Source organism: Cryptomeria japonica, chromosome 11 (assembly GCF_030272615.1).
Source record: "Cryptomeria japonica chromosome 11, Sugi_1.0, whole genome shotgun sequence".
Classification (NCBI taxonomy): Eukaryota; Viridiplantae; Streptophyta; class Pinopsida; order Cupressales; family Cupressaceae; genus Cryptomeria; species Cryptomeria japonica.
In genome coordinates, this window is record NC_081415.1 from 591,871,561 (window position 1) to 591,886,211 (window position 14,651).

General features: G+C 37.7%; 1 protein-coding gene across 2 annotated transcripts in view; it reads right to left on the reverse strand.

Moving 5' to 3' along the window:
- The window catches only part of LOC131076325 (uncharacterized), a 41,022-nt gene extending 27,782 nt beyond the window's left edge, over positions 1 to 13,240 (reverse strand). Inside the window, exon 1 of one of the 2 annotated variants that reach the window (XM_058013458.2) lies at positions 12,559 to 13,240. In XM_058013458.2, coding sequence (XP_057869441.1) covers positions 12,577 to 13,044 — 468 coding nt within the window. In that variant the 5' untranslated portion in view covers positions 13,045 to 13,240 and the 3' untranslated portion in view covers positions 12,559 to 12,576. The remainder of the gene's footprint in view (positions 1 to 12,558) is intronic. The other variant, XM_058013457.2, reaches the window with a different exon arrangement.
- Positions 13,241 to 14,651: the final 1,411 nt, after the last annotated feature.

The window sequence follows — 14,651 nt, forward strand, 5'->3', positions numbered from 1 at the left end:
AATATTTAATGATTTATTTCCTCTTTAGAATATTAACATTATTTAATAATTTGCATCATGTGATACATGGGGGTTATCACATTGCGGCTCCTCACACACAAAAAATGCCTACAAACAAGGGGAGACAAATCAATGGGATATTGATCCAAAGCATGCCGAGTTTTATGATTCAGTTTCCCAGCTTGCTGCACTTGGAGTTGATGATGACTATGAGCTACCTAGTGATCATGAGACTGAATATGCTAGTACTGCTGCCAGTGGCACTATTTATGGTTCTTCTAATTTACCACAGCATATGGAGGATGATAATGATATTTCTAATGACCCATATGATATTTGATCAGTAATGGCTGATTGTTGACACTTGACATTATTATTTTTGAACTAAAACATTAATATGGTGGTATATTTACTAATTTTCTATGTTATTTGAACTAAAATTTTAATATACATCATGACAATCAGTTTTTGACTATTAATATGGTGGTGTATATTGCTATGTTTTTTGAATATTAACATAGTGGTGTATTTTGAACTTAACTACTGTTGCATATATGTATATATTTTTTATTTTTATATATTTTTGTACTAACGAATCCAAAATGAACCCAAACCCAAAAAAAAAATTTGACCGAACCCGCAAACCCAAACCTCGAACCCAAGCTTGAGCTTGAGCACAAACCAGGACTAACAACTTAGGATTTCTATAGAGCTAGTTCACAATGGCTATTATGTGCAGCAATTGCACCCAACTGTCACTTCCACATTTCAATAGTAAAAATTATGAATATTGATGTGTCTAGATAAAGATTTTGTTTATTTGCAAGAGATTTAGGATTTGATAAGGTTTTTGAATTATGTAAAGAAATAATCATTAAAATGGTTTCAAAGATACATAGAAAATATCTGTTTGTTTGGCTAGTTTTTTAAGGCAGCAATCATTGAACAGCTGCAATTGTCTACATTGATCTCAGTAGTTTATATTGTAACTACAGCAGAAAACATGATGTATAATCCACTAAATCCTAAAACAAAAAGCATCATAAAACAACAAGGCAAGAGAGGAATTGCAGCACACATGAATCGAAAGAAAGTTATTGTTCTAAGGTTGCAATGAAACCTTGCAGTGCACCTTCTGAAACCCTCAACTTGCCAGCAACTGAGGTCCCAATGGTAAACATATCAATTCCGAAAAATCGGGCCAGTCTAGAAGCTCATAAAACAATATTAGATATTGGGAAAAAATGCGAAAAATATCAACAAAACCCTTAAAATGGAATTGAAATCAGATGAGGAGCAATAATCAAAGGAGGACGAATCAAATTGTGAAGAAATGGGAATTGTTGATCCAAGATGCATCTCACCATCAGCTTCCAAAGTGTTGAACGGCAACCTTGGAAAGGCAAAGAAGAAAGATAGAAAAATAAACAAACATTAAAGAGATGAATTCGCTTAGGAAAAAGGCTTATCAATCATCAAAGAATTTCTGTTGAGATCTAAAGAAGGAAATAAAGCAATGAAGATTGCGACATGGAATATTAGCGGCTTAAATGCCCCTAACAAACGGCACTTGATCAAGCGCCAAATCAACAACATGTTGGATGATATCATACTGTTGCAAGAAACAAAACTAAAATCTAGTGATTCTCATCCTCCCAATTCCCAAAACTTTGAATGTGATGACCACTTCACCGATGCCAACAGTGCAGCTGCATGTTTGGGAATACTCTGGAGACCAAACAAAGTAGTGATTCACATTATCATCATAGAAATAAATTGGACTGTGTGCCAAGCATGGAGTATTATTCTAATTTAGAATTTCTTTTATTCAATATACATGGACCAATAAGAAATCAATTATGGGATTCCCAAAGCACTAACATATCAAAACACAAAGGAGAAAAGTTAATCTTGGGCAGATACTTAATGCAATTCTGTGACCAGAAGAAAAAGTGGGGGCCTTTTATCAGAACCTCCCTCGATGAGGAACTTTGGATAGTTTGTGGAGAGCATGTGTTTGGGGGATGTGATCCCAAAAATGGATCCTTCACCTAGACAAACCATTGTAAAGGATTTACTAACATATAGGACAAGTCGGACTGCTTCTTATATTCTGCTCAATGGCTCAACCCATCTATCCTTCTAGAATCAACTCCCTCTCTCTAGTTCAAACCACTTTCCAATGGAATTATCAATCAAAGAAGACAACCCACCATCATGGAGCTGCTGCTTCAAATTAGAAAGGATGTGGTTTTGCCACAAGGATTTGGTTGACCTGATAAAATAATGGTGGCAATCAGCTCCTAGAAGAATTGGAACCAAAAGCTTCAAGTTTTTTAATAAGCTTCGACATATTAAGATTAAATTGAAAGAATGGAACAAAATCTCTTTCAAAAACATATTTGAAGAGAAAAATAGGATTGAGCAAAAACTAATGGATCTGACTGAGAGGTCATAGCAACATGAATGTATAATGTTGATTATGAAAAAAAAAAAAAAAAAAAAAAAGAATTGCTAACTGAGCACTCAGAGATATTAGCAAGAGAAGAAGAGTTTTGGAAATCAAAATTGCAGAAGACTTCGTTGTTGATGGCAATTTAAACACCAAATTCTTCCACAATTCAGCAAAAATTAAAAGGTTTCAAAATAAGGTTGAATTAATCAATTGTTCAAACGGCTAGTCCACAAATTCAATAACAAAGATTCAAACGAAGACAGTAAGTTCTTCCAAAACCTTTTGGCTCCAGATGGGGCAGCAGATTGTAGGAACTTCTTTGTAACATTCGCTAATATCAAGTGCAGACAACAATATGTTCATGGCGTTGTTCATAGAAGAAGAAATTAAACTTGCGACCTCTCAATTACACCCAAATAAATTACAAGGACCAAACAGTTTCCCTGCACTCTTTTATCAAAAATGTTGACAAATTCAATGGCAGGGAGGTTTGATAAATTGTTGAAAATTTCAAAAAAAAAGAAAAGATTTGTAAGACCCAAATAACACTCTATTTGCTCTCATTCCAAAAAAGTAAAGAGCTCCTTAACAGACTTCAAACTGGTCGCATTATGCAACATGTTATACAAAATTATTGCAAAGGCACTGGCAATAGTTTAAAATTGATCTCAGGGCACATAATATCAATCAATCAAAGTGGGTTCACTCCACGCAGAGATATCTTGGACAGCATAATAGCAGCCAATGAAATAGTTCACTCAATAAATAGAACTTAGCAAAAAAGTATGATGATAAAATAGGACATTAGCAAAGCATATGATCAAGTTAAGTAGCAATTTCTGATTTGTGTAATGAAACGATTTGGGTTCAATGATCTATGGATTGAATGGATTTTTTATTTCACTCAGTTCTCTATCCTTGTCAAGGGAACTCCATGTAGATACTTCAAAAGCACAAACGGACTCTGTAAAGGTTACACCCTCTTTCCATTACTATTTGTAATAATGGTGGAAGCTCTTGGAAGAACAATGGAAAGGAAAAGAATTAGTGGTCACTAGAAAGGAATTTCGGTGGCTCAAAATGTAGATCCAATAACTCATGAGTAGTTTGCTAATGACATGGTCCTCTTTGGGGAATCATTTATGAATGAGGTAAAAGCCATCAAAGAAAGATCATAAAAATATGTTGAAATAACAATCCAAAATATATGCAAGATGTACATATTTGGTGTGGAGCTTGATCAGTCTCCAAGTGGGAGATTGTTGGTATGTGGTGACTGATCATGTTGTTGGGCTTAAATTTTGATTAGTTAGTTAGTCACATTTTCCCCCCAAATCAATTAATGGGGAATGCAAGGAGGCAAAGCCCCCAACCGAGGGATCAAGGGCAGCATGCCTCAAGAAAAAATTGCCCATTATTTAATAAAGGAGTCAGCTATTGTTTTGGTATGTAAACCACCAAAAGGATTTGATAAATAAGTGGTTGTAAAATGTGAAACATCATCATATTGTAATTTGTTCTTTTTTGGATAATAAAAAGAAAGTGGACAATTGTTTCTCTATGGACGTAGCCTACATTGAGTGAACCACGTTAAATCTATGTATTATTTTGAATTGTTAATTTTGCCTATTTTATTCTATATTATATTGTTTATTGTTCTAGTCTACCTGAACCCCAACAGTACAAATCCTTGAAAAGCTATGGTGTAAGATTTTTCATAATTAATAAATGCATTGACTATAGTGATTCAAGTAGGATCTTGACCATTGCAAATTCACACAATGGATCCCACATTTGGAGATCATTTGGGGAAGTCGAGCAATTATCACAAATCATTTGACATGGCATGTTAATGACAATCATAAAGTAGACTTATGGCAAGAATCCTAAAACAGACATCACCACTTAGCAGATATCGAGGCTCTAAGAGAATGCTTGAATACCTTGGTGAACATAGTGGGAAAAAATGATAAATTATGTGAAATGTTCAAAATCCGATTTGAACAATAATTACTGCAGGATCAACTTTTAAGAATTACCAATCATTATCAAAGCAAAAAAGACTCTTCAAGAAACTATGGGATTGAAACAAATTGTACTAAACGGGGAAGAAGACAAAATCATTTGATGTGGCTCCAAAAAAGGAAATAATATGGTCAAATTGGGATATCACATCCAATCCGTAGGCGTTGACAGTGGTCCCCAGCCCAAACACTTGTGTTGGAATCAGTGGGTCTTGCCTGAAGCCAAAGCATTTGCTTGGACTGCCCTTCATAAAAGAATGCTAATGGGAGATTGGTTGCGATACATTGAAATTGAGGGGCCAAGTTGGTGTGTATTATCTAAGGAGAATGAAGAAACAACTAACCATTTGCTAGTAAACTGCCCCTTCGCTACCTCATGTTGGAATTGGTTGCAAGCAATGCTTGAATGGCAAAGCCCTCGACAAAAAAATACCCTTAAAGTTTTCTGCAATTGGCCAACTCTCAACCAAAAGGCCTTTTGGGCTGGCATATGGAGTGTCAGCCCATCACTGTTAATTTGGTGTTGTAAATGGAGAAAATCAAATCTGAGATCTTATGGCACAAGATCCAGATGATTCAACATCTTATCAATGGAGTACCTGCAAAACACACACATGCAAATGCAAATATCTAACCTAAAATGCACATACACACAACAGAAATTCACTCCATTGTTCTCCCACCAATCAAGATCTTGTGTTCGGAATATGGGTGCTCTCAAAAGCACATCCACAAGAAGCTATGATGGATGAATATGAAGTTTATCAAAATTCAATGAAATGAAATAGATATGAGAAATCAATGAGATGATGAACACAGTGAGCAAATATGAAAACTTGAATGCAAGCGAAAACTTCAAGTATGCAAATGATAGAGAAATTTTGCTAGGCTTAAAAATGAGGAGGAGCAATGTATAAATAGATGTTCTCAGGGAGAAATTAGGCATCGGGGTGAATATGGGATAATGAGATATTAGTTGTATAGGAGGGATGAGTGGTAAGGAGAGAGGATAGGTGGTAACAGCAAGTGGTAAGCGGTTGGAGGGAATATTAAAGGGTTTTTTATTAAATAAATGGAGAAAATGTATATAAGGTGAATGAATGAAGGTGGATAAATGAATACAATGTAATGTTTATTTAATAAATTTGGTGGATGAATAATATGAATGATAATAATATAATGAAGAATGGAATAATGCATATATTATGATATATGGAATAATATGAATAATGGATAATAATGAAATGGTGAAACGGTGAAACGGATTAAGGATCTACCCGATGCTTGGAGCAAATTTGAAGTTAAATGAGGATAAATTTGATGAAAAAATTTATGTGTCTACAAGTGCATATGGAAAAAGAAAAATCAAAGAATCTTCAGCAATACCAAATGCACATCAGATTATCATTGACAGAAGATGCGAATGGATGAACTCTCATGCTAAAACTTAGAATAAACTGTCTTTCACTTGTTGGGATGATAGATTAATGGAGGACTGAAATGGTCTCAAATTCCCATTACATTACATATTTCTGGCAAAACCAAAAGAAAAGAGGAAGGTGGCAAGATGGCACTTCCCTCCCAGTGTAAGATTAAAAATGAACTTTCACAGGGCCTATAAGGGAAAACCTTGTGGCCTCAGATGCAGGATGCGTCGTAAGAGATGAGAACAAGAACATAAAATGGGCATCGTCCAAGAAACTACAACACAAATCCAATAACGAGGTAGAATTCGAAGCTCTTGCATATGGCCTCCGATTGTGCAAGAACACCCAAATCATGGATATCGAGGGCAACTCTCAGATCTGCATTTAAGTCATAAAGAATAAGAAAATCTTGAGCTAGAAATTGCAACTATGGGTAGGCATAATCTGGGAGTTGCTAAACACTTTTGAGAACTTCACTCTTTGTCACGTGTTTAGGGAATTCAATAAAGCTACTAACGTCCTAGCTAATCAGGGGATGGTACAGAATGAGAAAATCACAATTGCAGACATGCAGAGGCGTGGCCTAGCTTAGATCAAATTCTAGAGGATGATCATTCAAAAAACGGACAAAGTGAACATGTCCAAAGCTCCAAAATAACAATCTTGCAACTAGTGAAAATCTTTACAAATTGTCCATGGATCTGAATGAAGCCAAAAAGTCACAATGCTTCCTACAATTATAGAAGCTCCTCCCTTAGCATTCATATCTAGGTAGTGATTTGTATGTAATACAAATTTCAATGAACCATGAACCAAGTTCATTCAAAAAGCATAATTTGCTAAAAGCATAGTTAGATCAACACTGAAATTCACATTTATCTTTTTCAGAGTAAGAAACTCAGTCAAAAGTTTGATATTATAATATAAATAATATTTTAGAATGTTCTGATTTTTCTATAACTATTCCAAGTAACATGTTGGTTCCCTCCTTTAAACCTTTCAATATTAAAATTATGTGTGCACAGCCCACTGTTGAATGTACTAATAACGCATGCACAAACAAGCCTTTGCTTCATACTCTATAGACTGGAAATGCATCCCAATAGAAGCTCAGAGCACCAAAATTTAAGCATTGCCTAGTTGTTTACAGTTTGAAGAAGCTCCTAGCAGAAATTTCTCGAGTAGAATTATTTTATTCTTTTGGCTTTTACCTTATATCTTGTAAACATGTAATTGAAAAAAAAAAAAGGAAAAGAACTGATCCTAAAAGGTAACCCTGATACTTAAATCCACACCAAACCAATTTCAATAGAGTTCAAAGGTGGCAGCAAAGTGAGACCTGCTGCCAAATCCTAAACATTATATGTTTTGGCTTTTTGCTTCTTCACTAAAACCAATTGTTAAAATCAAATGGACGCAAATGGAAAAGAAGCTTATTTCATAACGACGCCAATTCTAATTTAAAAACTTAGTGATGCTACTCAGTCAACCAGGAATTAAAGTTTAAAATAGAAAAGAACAGAAAAATGCTAAGCCAAGCTCAATTTGCATGTTGGGGCCATTATTGTGTATATGGCATTCTTATATTAACCCTACACTTAAAAAAACCTTTGCTTCACGTAAAATAAATTCAAAATAGTTGCCAATATAAACTCGATTAAGTAAAAAGATACCAAATATCCAACGAAGTAAAACTAGAAAAACAGCCCATAAAATCATATATTTTCAAGTTTACCAGGCAGTTTGATATAAAATAAGCACTGACTACAATCCAAAAAAACTGCAGAGATGAAATCCACCACTAAACCTCAATTAATTACAGACAAATTTCCATTTGGAAGCATCGCTAAAATAATTTCTCCACTGTAACTTCACCTATGTGATTGGCCTGAACCATTAGTCTAGACAAATTCTTCTAACATTTTTTTTTAAATTGCATTAAACATCCTACCATAGATGACACACTCGCCGAGTTTTTGAGCCTGGCGAGTAGTTGTGACTTCTACTCGCCACGAAAACTCGGCAAGTCCGTTAAAAAAACTTGCCCGCCTGTTTGCCTTAACCGAAAACGGCAAAAAACCAATTCATTTTTTGTTTTCTGATTGGGTTTTGGGCTGAGTAAGGGGAAGTTGACTTGGAGTGACTTGGAAGGTGATTTGGAGGGATTTTTGAGTGATTCCAAGTGGATTTGAAGGGGATTTGAAGGGAAAATCAGATTCCCAGATAAGTTTTTTAATTTTTTTTCTATGTTTTTTTAAAACAATTTGTTTACTTTTTGTTGCATTTAAATTGATTAGAAATGATTCCTAGGTAGTCTAAATCATTTCTAAGTTATTCGCACAAGATTTAACACTAGATTTGACAAGTTATGTTGAATTTTCACAATTTTTTTGAAAAATCTAGTTTTCAAAAAAAAATTCAAACCCTACTTTTTTTTTAAAAAAAACTTCGAATGATGTCTAAATTTATTTAAACTAATGTAGATAGTTTGCTAAATTGTTTAACTAAAATGTTAACTTTTTTTTTCACTTTGTATGTGTAGGTTAAGTAAGCATTAATCATGGCAAGGGAGCCATGGCCACTAGATCCATGCCCATCTTGATATATAGGGACCCGTCCTAGAGGTGCTAGAGATGGGGCATGGAGGTATGTCTATAACGGACCCGATCCTGGGTCAGTTATATGCATAAAGTGTGAGAAAATACTTCATGGAGGCATCAACCGCCTCAAATACCACCTTGTAGGAATAGATAGGCATGATGCTAGAGCATGCCCTGGGACCAATGAAGAAATAAAAGGACAAATGAATGCCCTACTTGCAGCTGGGGAAGAGAAGAAATTGCAAAAGGAGAGGGCAAAGCTAGCCATGAGATCAGCCATAGCTGAATCTCAAGGTGTTTATGTTGACCTTGAAGAGGAACAAGAAGCACTTGAGGGCATAGTGGGCTCTCGGCATGGCCCACGTATCCGCAAACCCACCATCAGCTCGCCCATTGCTTCTGCTTCCTCTAGTAGAGAACCTAGCACTGTTCCACTTCCATCACCACGATCAGGGTCCATAGGTGATTATTTTGTGCCCAGGAACACACCTGGAGCACAACCATCATTAGAGGCCATTGGATGGAATAAGGAGGTACATGAGAAAACTGACATTGCAGTAGCTGATTTTTGGTACTTCAACAACATTGCATTCAATGTGACGGAGAATGCTTATTGGCTGAATTTGGTGACTGCTATGACAGTTTCAGGAAAGGGGTACAAGGCCCCTTCTCGTGGGGATTTGAGTGGGAGGTTAGTAAATTACTACATAGTCCACTTGATTTCGTTTTTAATTATTTTTTAGATTTCTTGTTTATTAAATCAAAATTGTGTACTAAGACCTAATTTCACTTTGCACTTACAGGTTGCTCACAAATGCAGTTGCTAGGGCAAGAGAAGTGATGGAGGATCAAAAAATTGAATTGGCAAATTATGGCTGCACCATTCTTTCTGATGGGTGAACAGATGGCAAGAACCGCACCATCATCAATTTTTTGGTTACTTGCAAAGAGAATGTAGTGTTCTTGAAATCTGTTGATGCCTCCAGCAAGGTGAAAAATGCAAAAACATTGGCTGGAATGTTGGAGCATGTCGTCATGGAGGTGGGGGTAGAGAATGTGGTGCAAATCATCACAGATAATGCAGCAGCATATGTGTCAGCAGGTAGAATCCTTTTAAATTATCACCTTTGGGCATTAGCAATATTTTCATTTGTTGTGACTTTGTTTTACTTGGTTGCATATTTCTCAAGAATAAATTCTTCTTTTGCAAGAAGAATCCTCCAAGAGAGGCACCCCACTCTTTTTTGGACACCTTGTGCAGCACATGTCCTTGACCTTCTTTTGGAGGACATAGGAAAACTTGAGTGGGTGACTCCAGTTGTGGAAGATGCAAGGAGGATCACCAAATATATTTACAATCACCCTTGGGTCCTAAATTTGATGAGCAGCACACCCAAGGGAAAGATTTGGTGAGAGTCGGTGTCACAAGGTTTGCAACGATTTTCTTGATGTTGCAAAGCCTTCTTGCTACATTGACTTCTTTGAAACAAATGTTTGTGAGTGGAGAATGGCTTAACTCACCTTATTCAAAGAAGCCTGAAGGAGAGGTTGTCGCATGCATAGTCTTCGACAGCCAATTTGCACAAAGGGCTGCAGAGATTGTGAAGGTTGTTACTTCAAAACTTTAATTTTTAAATTTTAGTTATTCTTGATTGAAGTCCCTCATTACTAATTTGTAACTTCATTATTTAAATTTTAATCTTTTTGTAATTTGTATTTTTCAATTGTAGGTGTCAGAGCCCTTGGTTTGAATTCTTCGCTTGGTGGATGGGGATAAAACCCCAATGGGATATCTTTATGAGACCATGAATAGGGCCAAGGAGTCTATCAAAAATTACTACAAGGGGGATAGGCTCAAATTTGATCCCATTTGGGAAATTGTTGATAGGAGGTGGAACAATCAACTCCACCAACCCATTCATGCAGCAGGGTACTTCCTCAACCCTTGTTTTAAGTTCGGGGGTTCTTACTCAGATTCGAATGGAGAAGTCATGGAGGGCCTCAGTACATGCATTGAGAGTATGGTACCTGATGTTGAGGAGAGAGACCTCATTGTGAGTGAGCTCCAAAATTATGAGGGAGGAAGGGGTAAGCTATTCTCTTCAAAGCTGGCTAGGAGAGGAAGAACCACTCAAACCCCAGGTATAACATTTGCCATTTGGATTTTGGGATCTAAAGACTAAAATGATTGATAAATTATGTTTTCTCTTTTCTCTTTGCTTTCTAACTTTTCCATTTTATTTATTTTGCAAATGCTTGGTAGCAAAATTGGGGTGGAAACACCCCACATCTCAAAAAAATTGCCCTCAGAGTCTTATGTCAGCCTTGCAGTTCATCCAATTGTGAGCGCAATTGGAGCTTGTTTGAAGCAATCCACACGAAGAAGAGGAGCAAGTTAGCGCAGAAACGGCTCAATGACCTTGTCTACATGCAATATAATCTTCGATTGTGTGTAAGGAAGGTAGAGGAACTAGAAGGTGGTCCAATTGACTTGGATGATATAGATCCTTACAGTGATTGGACATCACAAGAGCAGCCTCCATTGTTTTCTGACACTGACATCACTGATTTGGAGAGGCAGGCTATGGAGGAGGGGGGTGGATTTGGTTTCAGGCTGGATGACATTGAGGAGGATGAGGATGAGGATGAGGATTCATTGCCAGTGCCAGAAGCAGGTGGAGACATAGCTTCATCCAGGATGGAGGATGAGTCTCAATCAGCCATACCGAGCGAGGAGGCACAATCACACCCACAACAAACTTATACGACTAGACAGTCTAGACCCTCTAGTTCTACCTCTCCCCAAATTTTTGTTAGAGCTGGGAAGAGGAAGTTGTAATTGTAATTTGTAATGATGTATTTAGTTTTGATTTTACAAAAAACTATTTAGTAATTTACTATTTTGCTTCCAAGCTTCCAGCCATCAGCATTCCTCATGAGGATGCGATTTTGTAGACACTTTGCATTTAAATATATCTAGAATCAGCTTGTTTCTTTTGTGTTATCATTTATTGACTCATTGGATGCATCTTCTCATTAAATTTTGCAAAAAAGATGCATTTTTTACTAAGTTTAAGCGTCTTTTTAAGTTGCCGAGTTTTTCGTAGAGTTTTTCCGAGTTTTCCCCGAGTTTTCCCTGAGTTTTTTTCCCAAGGGCTTGGCGAGTCGAGCCGAGTCACGAGTAGTTCAACTATGCATCCTACAATTGAAAGCGCATAACAGGAACAAAATTTATTAACTATAAAATCCTCATTTTTTGCCAAGACCAAATTGTCAATTTCGGCACAATCTGAAAGACTCTAAAAAGTTAAAACATAGGTATACCAGACAATGCAAAAACTGAGCACGATATGGATACTTGGGCGACTAGCCCAATGTGATTACGATTTATCAACTCATTCCATGAATAAAATCTTATAAAAAACCACAATGATCACAAAGAAATGGGAATGGACTACATTTTAAAGTGAAGAGACATTGCCCTTAACAACAATTTGGTACAAAATCAACTTTGAACACAATTTGAAACCATTGCCAAAATAAAATCTGTCAATTAATTCCATATATTCTATGATTCTGTATTTGCATTAAAACAAACATCCTTCTCCCTGAAGATGGGTCTAGCAGAGAGAGATCCACACTGTTGGAATCTAATCAAATTAGGCAGTTGATCCCAAAATAATATAACAAAACAGCCTAAAGTTGAAATTGAAAAGGGGCAAATAACTTAGTTTTTAACCCTACAACCCCAAGGTTGGCTGTAAGTAAGTGGCCCCACCTGCCAAGACCTGCTTCCTTTTGCAAATGCCAGGCCAAGCTCAATAGCCATATTATGAACCGACTTTTTTATGTAATTCACAAAAATGAACTTACCTAAACCTGAAACAACCCCCTTTTCAGGAATAAAATACCCATTATATAATGTTTTACTTAGATTCAATTTACAATTTTGAACCAATTCCACAAGTAGTGTGGTTTACAAGAATCCACCTCTTGTGAGCATGGAAATCCCCACTTTTCTACAACTATCAATCCCTGAATAAATGGTGTACCTGAAAAAGAAAGCCTCCTCAAGCGTGAAACTGGAAAATGAGATCGAACTTGCGTTGCCGGTCCTGGGGTTTGAACCCCTGTTCTCGAGCCCAAGACCTATCAAAACAATAAAGAGCAACTGGGGCGTCTGGGGAGCGCGCCCGTTTTCTCCGCTTGTTTTGTAGGGCGCAAACCTCCTTCATCGTCTCCTGCAGCCTCTCCACTTCCTCGTCCTCCACCGTTGCAGGCATCTGCTGATCGCCTTCTTCATCTTCCACCATTGCCTGCTCTTCACCACCTCTTGAATACGCACTAATATTACTGTTTTCGCTAAGCGCCAGCTGCCGCTCTTGTTGTTGCAGAAAATTCTGAATGCTTTGCTGCGTATCTCTGAGAGAGGCGTAGATTGCAGAGATTTCCTGTTGGTTTGCTGCAGAGGGCAGATATTTTGTCAATTGGGTTGCTCGTTCTAAGGAATTCGTGAGGGATATCAGAGATTCTGCCATTATTGATCCCCAAATAGCACAGAGAAAATAAATTTTGTTTAAACTATCTGCAATTCATTCTTCCCTGATTTTTCTGAGCCGCTGAATGACAGTCGTCACCTTTTTTTCTATTTCTAAGTAACAATGATCATTTGAGCGGAAGGAACATTGTCAAGATTGTGACCAAATTTAGCCACGAACAGCGAGTCTAATTTGAAATGGATACGTGCAATTTTTACCCTTTTTTAAAAGGGTTGCGTAGAGATTGATTTTTAGGGATCTACTATGTTTCGACTACCTATGCTTATAGTTTTTAATTGGACTAAAATTTTGTTAGCATATAGCTATTCGGACGTGTCTATTCTGGTTCTAAAAGTGACCTCTCGTACCAATGGCATGCATACCATGCTAATTTGGTGCAACGGCCGGACCCACAATATGTGACGTGGACTCGTCTGTTTCAATCGTCAGGGCCCACGCAAAACTACGTGGACATGTCAGAGGACGGCCGCGGCTCGCTTATTGGTTAGCGGCAGTGTGTTGTGGATAACACGCACATTAAAAGCCAAGAAAAAGAAACAACCGGCGGCAAGTGTAGAAACCGCGTTCGGACGGCAGACCGGCGGGAAAAAGAGGGCGCGGGCTTCAAAAAAAAGCCATAAAATTAAAAAAATCGTCGGTGATTTAAGAAACCGCGTTCAGATGGCATACTGGCGGGAAAAAGAGGGCGCTGCTTCCAAAATATGTACCTTCGTTTCAGAAAACGTGGCGCCATTTTGTGCCTAACGTGGAAAAAGAAGACTAATGCGCAATTAAAACATAAGGGCAGGCTGCGAGTCATTGTTGAAGTGCTATTGTTGAAGAAGCAGGTTGCGACTCATTGTTGAAGGGCTCTTGTTGTAGAAGCAAGCTGCGTTGTTGAAGGGTGTCCGATTGTTGAAGGAGGCTGCATTTTTTAAGGGCGTCCAATTGTTGAAGCATGCTGCATTTTTTAAGGGCATGAGATATGTGGAAATTGGCCTCTACAAGTCGTCTTTTTCCTGTTTGTGTTTGGATTTTATTAAAAATGATGGACGCGTATATTATGGGTTTGCATTGTTTGTTTTCGTTTCTTGTTTTGCTTTATATGTAGTGCGAAAATTTGCTTGTTTTGGAGGCAGAATAGGGAGAAAATTTGCTTGTCTAACCGTCGCATTAGGGTTAGATACCGTGCGAGACGGGTGTTTGTTGGCTCCAAAAAGCCTTACATCGCGACTCCCGACTAACAATCCATGGTAGTCTAGTAGTGGGTCGGCCTTTTATCTTTGTGACTGTGGATTTTGGATTGTATGGGTGGGATTGGGTTAGAATGTGCGTTAGGTATTCGCGTTAGGGTTAGCCGCGTTAGGGTTACAAGCCACATCAGTTTTAGAAGGCGGGTCAAGGTTAGCGGCATTAGGTTAGAATGCGGGTTAGGGTTAGAATGCGGGTTAGGGTTAGCGGCATTAGGGTTAGAAGGCGGGTTAGGGTTAGAAGGCGGGTCAGGATTAGTCGCATTAGGGTTAGAATTGGTGTTAGGTTTTTGGTCGGTCCCGTCTGGGCGAAGCTATTCGGATGCGCTTCTGGCTCCAAAACGGATGCATCTGTTA